At 48.9% G+C, this 8,957-nt stretch overlaps 1 protein-coding gene across 2 annotated transcripts in view; it reads left to right on the top strand.

Annotated features, from left to right (window-relative positions):
- F8 (coagulation factor VIII) overlaps nt 1–7,011 on the top strand; it is a 109,105-nt gene extending 102,094 nt beyond the window's left edge. For both annotated transcript variants that reach the window (XM_025205942.1, XM_006025153.2), the window contains 5 exons: nt 179–334; nt 1,470–1,614; nt 4,215–4,363; nt 4,801–4,977; nt 6,522–7,011. In XM_025205942.1, the coding sequence (XP_025061727.1) occupies nt 179–334; nt 1,470–1,614; nt 4,215–4,363; nt 4,801–4,977; nt 6,522–6,677 (783 nt within the window). In that variant the 3' untranslated portion in view covers nt 6,678–7,011. The remainder of the gene's footprint in view (nt 1–178; nt 335–1,469; nt 1,615–4,214; nt 4,364–4,800; nt 4,978–6,521) is intronic.
- Nucleotides 7,012–8,957: the final 1,946 nt, after the last annotated feature.

The following is an 8,957-nucleotide window of genomic DNA, read 5'->3' as shown; positions in this document are numbered from 1 at the left end:
GTCTTCAAGAGGAGGTTGGATATGCATCTAGCTGGGGTCATCTAGACCCAGCTCTCTTTCCTGCCTATGCAGGAGGTCGGACTTGATGATCTATTGAGGTCCCTTCCGACCCTAACATCTATGAATCTATAAGAGACGTTTAGCACATCAGACTCAAAGCTCTGTATTCCACCCATAGGTGGACCTGCTGCGCATCATGATCCTTCATGGTATACAGACCCAGGGGGCCCGGCAGAAATTTTCCAGCCTCTACATCTCTCAGTTTGTCGTATTCTACAGCCTGGATGGGGACAGATGGAAAAGATACAAGGGGAATTCCACCAGCTCCCAAATGGTGAGTGGGCAGGATTTTGAAAGGGACATCACATTTTCCCAAACCTGACTGATCAGCCATTATCTGAAGTCTGATGTCTCCTGCAGCAGCCAGGGCTTAATGCTTCAGACAACCTCCATCCTTCCTTTCACCTCCTACAAGTTCTTATAACTAGGGAGAGCTACTTTGGGGAAAATATCTTTCTGACCCAACAGGATCAGTTGGTCAACTTATGCCCTGAAGCATGGGGGATTCATTGCTGTTTTAATTGGATCCTCCCTGCATCACTTCATTTGACTGTTTTTCTATATAAGTTTCTAATCAGTTTTAAGCTTACTAAACTGTGGACATGTCTACACATTCACTAATGCACCATAGTTACTGTGCATTAAGTTTAGTAGTTGGTTAACCAAGTACTAAATGAGTGTGCAGTTATTTGTGCTACTGCACAGTAGCGCTGGCGCATGGATTTTTAGTGATGCTTACTGTGCAGTAGCTTAGTACCATAGTATGTAGTATAGCAGTATTAGCATGGTTTTTGCCCAGCACACTACTGTACAGTGTTATTAGGCTACTGCGCAGTTAGTGTCTTGTGTAGATGCACCCTGTTTGTTTCAATAATATCCTTTGGCAGTGAGCTCCCAGATTAATTTCAGGTTCAAATGAAAATTCTTTTTGCAAAAAATGCAGATTATGTGCATTTCAGAAATAGCTTTTAGTTAAAAACAAAAACAAAAAACCTAGATTGGCCAAAATGTTTTGATTTAAAATTCTATCTAATGTTCAACTGTGTTTTAATTTTATTTAAAAGAAAACATGTTAAAAACCCTAACCCCCCCCCAATATTTTGACCATTCAGTTCACTGGAAATTTCAAAACAATCTGTTGTTTTATTTTGCTCCACATTCATTTGTTTTGGGTTTTTTTAGAACTTCCAGCAAACAGAAGAGAGAGTTGTCCTGTGACTCTAGTATGCTAGAATTCTTGGGATGCAGTGGAACTGCGCTTCTTGCTAAATCCCTGAGATATTGTCTTGCTGTAACGATGCTGGCAAGAGATATTTGACTTGGGGTGACCTTCTTGCCACTCAGTGTTCTATCTTTCTGCTTCTGCCTAAGCTGGTATCACTGAGTTCTTCCTTCCCCTTGTCCTGCAGGTGTTCTTTGGGAATGTGGATGCAGTGGGGGTGAAAGACAATCGTTTCAACCCTCCAATCATAGCCCGCTACATCCGCATCCACCCCACTCACTACAGCATCCGGCCCACTCTGCGCATGGAGTTGATTGGCTGTAATCTGAACAGTAAGCCCCACCAGAAGGCCACTTGGGAGCACCTCTGATACTGAACAAAAGAGCGTGGGTGGGGGAGGAGAAGGTCACGATTTTTTTAAGGGATGAACTCTCAATTCCCACTGACTGCAGTAAGTGTCAAGGGCACACAGAACTCTGAGGGAGATGCCCATCCTTTTGCAAAGCCAGACCATGTGGCCAGTGTAAGACATACCAAGGTTAGCTGTTGGAGGAAGAAGAGGGAGTGAGGTCTGGTAGCAAAACATTGGTGGAGAATCCTCGTATTGGCTTATAGATAGCAACATGTCGTGAAAGCACAGAGCTGGCTCTTGTGGCTGGCATTATAGCCCTAACATGGCAATGTTAAGCCAGGTAAGAACTCCCTTCCTGCTGGAGGCCATGACAGCAGCTAAGCTAAGAAGAAGCATCTGATCTCCACCAGTAGCAAGACTGAGCATGAACCCCTCCATGCTTTTGGTTTTTAATCAGTTGCCAGTTCAGTCAAGGAGATAGAGTTACTCCCACAAGGTAGTGACAGCACAGAGATGGGGAACAGGGCACTGCTTCTTGCTGGCCCACAGTCCCATCCCAGCCCACCCACTCTGCCCTCATGGGTCCCAGCCAGTCTCTATAGAGACCCCAGGATCACAGGGCCAGAGCCAGGGCAAATTTGCAATGCACTCCTGTAACAGAGCACAGGGTGTGCTCTGCTACTTACAAGGGTGTGAGCAGCAACAAGGCAGCCTGCAGCTGGTAGCAATCCCAATTAGGCACAACTGCCTGCCTGGGAACAGGGCCCAGTTGTGCCCTATAAGGGTAGAGCCCTGAACAGCAAAGCCAGCAGTCTGCTGCTAGCAGCTGGGAGAACACCACCTGGCTAGAGCTGCAGCTCATGACACCTTGGAGGTAAGGGCAGGAGCTATGGGGATGCCTGGAGGCTCCTGGTCTTGGGGTATGACCTAAAACTACACCCTGCTGGGGCTGGATGGTGTGGTGGGACTGCAGGTGGCAGGACAGTCTCCAGGAAATGCCCCACCTTGGGGCCTTCCCAGTGAAGGATGAGTATGGGGTGCCAGAAAGCCTCAACCTCCACTGCCTTGCAGGTGAGCCCATGGAGGGGAAAGGCTAGGGGAGCACACCCCGGAGGACAAAACAAGGGCCCAGACTCACCGTGAGTTCTGAGGCGCGGTCCTGGCCAAGTGAATGGGCCAGAGACGGTGCCCAGACTCATGGCGAGATCTGAGACTGCACTAAGGGAGCCAGGAGTGAGCCTCCAGGAGGGTGGGGCCCTGAGCCTATGGGGAGCTATGTGAGAAGCTCCTGGGGAAAAGGGATAAAGGGATTACAGCCCAGTGTAGGGCAGGGAATGAGGCTTGGAGCCCAGTGTTGAGAAGGGGCTTGGCCAGTGTTAGGGCACAGGGACTATGAGCTCCAGTGGGGAGTGAGAGTCCCATGTGAGACTCTGGAGCTCAGGCCCCAGTGTGAGGCACTGGAAAAGCATGGATGCCATCTGTGAGGCATGGGACATGGTACAGGGAAGGTTGGAGCCATGTATTTAAGCCCTTGGCATCAGGGCAAGTAAATGGGTAGTCTCCCACCTTGTTGTCATCCATTAATTGTATCATCTAAGGTGTGGCGTACAAAGTGTGCCTAGAGACAAGTGGGCAGGTCAATGATCAGACCAGCCCTGGGACTCCCACTTGTTACAACTCCCCACATATCCCTGCCTCTGCCCCAGCCATGGCCCCACGCTGTCACTGCCATGCAGTTCCAGGGTCTCCATGGAGATTGGCCGGGAGCTGCATGGATGAGATGGACCTGAGGGGGAGTGGGGGGATGGTGGGGAGCTGCATCCAGAGCTGGGATCTTGGGACAGTGACAGCTTGGGGCCAGGATCAGGACCAAGGCAGAGCCACAATCCACTCCCTGTATGCTCCTGCCCACAGAACCGGCATCCATTGTAGGGGCATGTGGGCAGTGGTTTGCGGTTCTGCCCTAGCTCTGGCCCTGTGCTGTCACTGCCCCAAAATCTCAGGGTCTCCCCAGTCCCACCTGCCCATCTTGTTCCTGGATGCCACTCCCTGCCAGCCTGAAGCCCCATCTCCGCTGCTGAGCTGTGCACCCTGCCCACACGGGTCCTACCCCTGGTGGTGGGTGAGGGGCGGATGGGCTGGGGTGCCCGGGCAGTAGGGCCAGGTCCAGTGGTTGTGGCAGCTGGAAGGAGCTGCTGCTGCCAGCGCTGCTGGGAAGTGAGCTCAGTCCTGCCGCATGCCCAGGGGTGGCAGGGCCAGCCGCATGCACCATGGACCAGGCTGCCCCTCATGCCTAGGCTGGGTGGGACCGAGGGACTCCCCACAGGCTAGACAAAATCCCTTGGTGGGCCGGATCTGGCCTGCAGGCCACATTTTACCCACCCCTGCAAAAGGGAAGGCAGATGTCATAGCTAGGTAAAAGACATGCCCAGCAGGACTGTGACAGCTAGTTTCACTGTGATAACAGATGCTTCCCCTTTTAATTTTGGCCAGTGGGCCACCATATGTGACTAATGGACAGCCAGAAGAGACATTAATAGAATTGTCAGTTACTCACCCACTGCTTGTACTCTTTTCCAGGCTGCTCCATGCCCTTAGGAATGGAGGATAAAAGTATCTCCAACCAGCAGATCTCAGCCTCCTCCTACAGTGACAAAATCTTCTCCATCTGGCCTCCCTCCCAAGCTCGACTTAACCTGCAGGGAAGGACCAATGCTTGGAGGCCAAAGGTAACCCACTCACTCACTGCTGCAGGAAAATGGGGTTGTCTGGCCAGCCAGGATACTAAATGGGGTAGGGAGAAAGCATTGACTTAAGGCAGGGAGGGAGCAAGCACATACTTTTGGCTTATCTCCTTCATTAGGAGTTGGGAGTAGCTGTGGGGTCAGTCTAGCAAGGGCAACACAAGGTTAACAAAGATTTTGGGAATTCTTGGAACAACCCCTCTGCCAAAGCTGGCTGCAAACCTGTGTAAGGATGATGATTTAGAAATGGCAGTGGTGTATGAATTCCCTGACTTCACACTGAGATTAATGTGAGGGTCCAATCTTGGCTAAATAGCAATTCCTGGAGAAGCTGGAACTGCTGAGGAGACCTTTTGCTCTTGGCTTAGTGGATACTTCCAAAGGGGAGTCCATGACACAGAGGCCATTTTATTGTTCTCCAGGTGAACAGCCCAAATGAGTGGCTGCAGGTGGACTTTGGGAAGATCAAGAAGGTGACTGGAATTGTAACCCAGGGCTCTAAAACTATCTTGACCAACATGTTTGTGAAGGAGTTTGCTGTCTCCAGCAGCCAGGATGGCACACACTGGTCTCCAGTTCTTCAGGATGGTAAAGAAAAGGTAGGCAGAGCCAGGCAAATCCTGGGGAATCATGAAGCATTTATATACATGCTCTGGGATTGGTGGGGGAGGGGACTTTAATTAGAGCAGCTCCGAGAGCTGTTCTATTTAAAGCACCTGGAGCATCTCTTGTATCAGTGTCCCTGCGCTTCAAAATAGTGGTGAGGGTGCTTTATTTAAAGCTCATTGAATAAGCTTTAGATAAAATGCCCCCACCACCATTTTGAAGTGTGGAGACACTGATACATGAGATATGAGGCTGCTAGAGCGTGGTAATTGCCACTCTCCAGAAGACTATATTAGTTGAGTGCTCCAGTGCTCTGGAATTACATCACATTGGAGCAATGTCCCTGCTCATGTATAGGCACCCATAGACGTTGGTGCTCATAGACTTTACATCTGGGAAGGGGCTAGTAGGCTGCATTTACTTAACAAAGGAGAGTTCCTTGATCTGTAGTCAAGGACTCTTCTCAGCAATGTGCTGCCAAGATTATAATGTCCATTTTGCCTAAGCAATTAGCCAGTCTTTGGGGCCTTGCATGGTTGTTCCTGATAGACTGAGGACTTGGTGATACAAATTAGGTATGTTCTCAGTGTAATTTACAGAATTGTGCACAGAGTCCTGCTTCCCTGAACTCACTGGAGCAGCAGCAAGAAAATTTTGAGTCCAGAAATTCCCAGTCTGCCTCTCCAGTGAACTGCATGTCCAAAAAGCTCCATGTTTCTGCTTTATCTCAGGGTCATACTCACACCTCCTTCCAGCTCTGTGTCTCTGAAACATAGCCCAGCTACAAAACCCATCTAGACCAGCCTTTTCAAGCAGGCAAACCATTCAACCCACATGGTTTAACTCTGACTTCCCACCTGCTGTAGGCATAGACTATCCCTCCATTGGTTGTAGCTCTCCCTGCTACATAAAGGGACTTGTCTGCTCCTTACCATATCCTCACTTTAATGAGGTCTGTGAATGTCTTTTGGTTTGAGATTCCCAGAAGGGCAGATATTAGCACCTTTCAGCATAGCAATAATAAGGGGCTCCAATCCTAAACTTGCCTCCTCAGCTAGAGACTCCTGTACAAGTGTGAGTGTGTTGCAGTGGCATGTCAACCATTTGCTTTTCCATTTAAACAAAAATACATTCTCAGAGCCTTGCATAGGTGAAGAGGTGGCCATACCAAATCTTTCCCTGCTGGGGAAGTCAGCAGGTCAGTGAGAGCTCCTATACATGTGCAGGGAGCCTGTTCTGACATGCTGTAATTCCAGTGTGGAAATGAATGCATTCCAGCAGCCTCCAGCATCATGTGTATCAGTGTCCCCATGCTGAAAAATGGCAGCAGGACACTTTAAACTAAAGCTCTTTTGACAAGCTTTAGTTCAAAGTGCCATGCTGCCATTTTTCAGCTTGGGGATGCTGATACATGTGATGCTTTGGCCCCTTTAATTAGTGCAGCTCCGAGAGCCGTGCTAATTAAAGTGCCCCCACACCTCCCAGAGTACCTGTATAAACACCTTGAGAGTGCTAAAGATTTTTTTCTCCCTTTCAGATTTTCAAGGGCAATCAAGACTACATCAGCTCTGTGGTGAATACCTTGGACCCTCCACTCTTTGCTCAATATGTGAGGATACACCCCCGCCAGTGGAACAACCACATTGCTCTGAGGACAGAGTTCCTAGGCTGTGACACTCAACAAGCATACTGACATGCAGGAGGCCTTGTTAAAAGACCTGAGTATGACTGGACATTGAACTGTGAGCAAGACTGGAAGCACCCAGGCAAGGAGGTCTCCTGCAGTTGTCATGAAGAGAAACATTGGCTATGGATAAAAATAGAATCAGCTCCAGTGACTTCACTGGATATTTATTCATTTATACTAGCGGGGACCTTAGGCCTAGACACACTGAATAATCCAATTAATTGGAAGGAAGAGGTCTAGAAAGCCTTATAGCTCTTTGCTCTCTTTTTGTCTGTCATATACTATGTGCCATATAATCGGAATATAACACTGAATAATTAAACAGTAATTTTCCAGTTTACATCTGTACTTTCTCCTCTTCTCTAGGCTCAGCTAGCCTTGAAATCCCTGCAGAGCTCAGAGTCAGCATTAATAGAGGCTAATAATTAATTAACTGCAGAGGTCTGCTTCTCACTCTGTTATTTTCCATAAGCTCTTGATGACCTGGACATGGCTCTTGAATGAACTATGGAAGGTGCTGTTAGGAAGGAGAGATAAGGGTGATGCAGAGGAGGCTGCCCAATCCCTGCCCAGGGGCCATGTTTCACAATCCATCAGGGCTCTGTGAACACAATGGCCTATCCTGGGGAAATTGTCTGATTAGCAGTTGCCAAAGCCAGTGACTCTTCAGCTCAACCAGAGTTGTGGGCTTGACCCTGAGTTCCCTTTCTTTCCTTCACTGGGATAAGTCAGTGGGGTTTCTGAGCTGTCCTGGCCTGGTGCCACTATCCTGTTTTTAGCAAGTCCCTCTCCTATTTGTTGGCAGCCATCTCACAGAGTGAACCCAACCTCCTGAGCTGAAAGCGAGTTTGATTTAGGAGCTGACTTTTGCTTCTATCCTGTCTGGTGGAATCCAGAACATACTTCTTTCCCACAAAATGTAGGTCGTCTTGATCTCCCCTGACCTGTGTGATATGGGCCCATCTTTGCTCATGCAAAGATGTTTGCTGCTGGAGTATTGTATTATTAGATGAGACAAAGGCTCCAGGTAGGTGCCTTTTCTAATCTGCCCTGCAAACATAGCCCACACACTTCATAGAGTCCAAACTACCTTCTCTTGGAGTTTGGCTTTATCATCAAAGCAACAATAAGATAACATCAGCTGTCACCTTCCTCACTACCTTGTCTGCTCACTGGGGCTCCTCACACTGGACTACTCAGCCCATACCCAATATCCTCTCTCCCTTGAGGCTCTGCCACGCCCCCTTCTACCCAACTGGGATTATCAATCACCTGCACTGGTGACTCAGCCGAGCACGTTTAACCCTTTCCCAGAGGAACTGACACCGACTAACAGATAGTAATACACCATGAAAGAAATTCACAGAAGGCTTGTGCAGCTAAAACTAACTACTCTGATGATCAGATGGTGATTATAGCATGGTTCCTTTGTTTTAAGTGTAGATGGTGCCCAGCATCAATGACCCAAAGAGGAGGGGAGTTCAGGATGAGTGGTTGCTCCTCAAGGGAGCAATCCTGGATGCACAAGCAAAGTCTATCCCATCTTGGAGGCAAGGCAGCAAAAGGGCACAGCAGCCTCCTTGGCTCTGCAGGGAACTAGCGGACCTCCTGCACCTAAAAAGAAAGACCTACAAAGGATGGAGGACTGGATCCACCTCCAAGGAGGAATATTCTGCACTGGTCCAGACCTGCAGGGAGCGAACCAGGAAAGCCAAGGCTGCAGCTGAACTCCAACTAGCTACAAGTATCATGGACAATAAAAAGTCCTTTTTTAGATATGTGGGGAGCCAAAGGAAAAGTAAGGGCAACATTGGACCCCTGCTAAACCAGATGGGACAACTGACAACTGATGCCCAGGAAAAAGCCAACTTGCAAAATGGGTACTTGGCGTTGGTTTTTCACCAGTCCCATTATGGGACGGGAAGGCCCGGGTGAGGGAGATTCCTTACCCTCCATCAATGCTGACCTTGTGAAGGAGCACCTTGGGAGGCTGGATACCTTCAAGTCAGCCGGCCCTGACAGTCTACACCCCAGGGTACTCAAGGAGCTGGCTAGTATTATAGCTCAGCCCCTGGCACAGATCTTCAAGAACTCCTGGCGCTCTGGTGAATTGCCCAAAGATTGAAAGAAGGCCAATGTGGTACCTATCTTCAAGAAAGGGAGGAAAGCAGATCCAGCAAACTACAGGCCCATCAGCATGACCTCTATCTTGAGGAAGGTCTTAGAAAAGATTATCAAAGAAACCATTCTTAACAGACTGGCCGATAGGAACATCCTGAGGGACAG

Source organism: Alligator sinensis, unplaced genomic scaffold, assembly GCF_000455745.1.
Source record: "Alligator sinensis unplaced genomic scaffold, ASM45574v1 scaffold619_1, whole genome shotgun sequence".
Classification (NCBI taxonomy): domain Eukaryota; kingdom Metazoa; phylum Chordata; order Crocodylia; family Alligatoridae; genus Alligator; species Alligator sinensis.
Note: the sequence above shows the minus strand (reverse complement) of the source record. Positions and strands in the feature narration are given on the sequence as shown.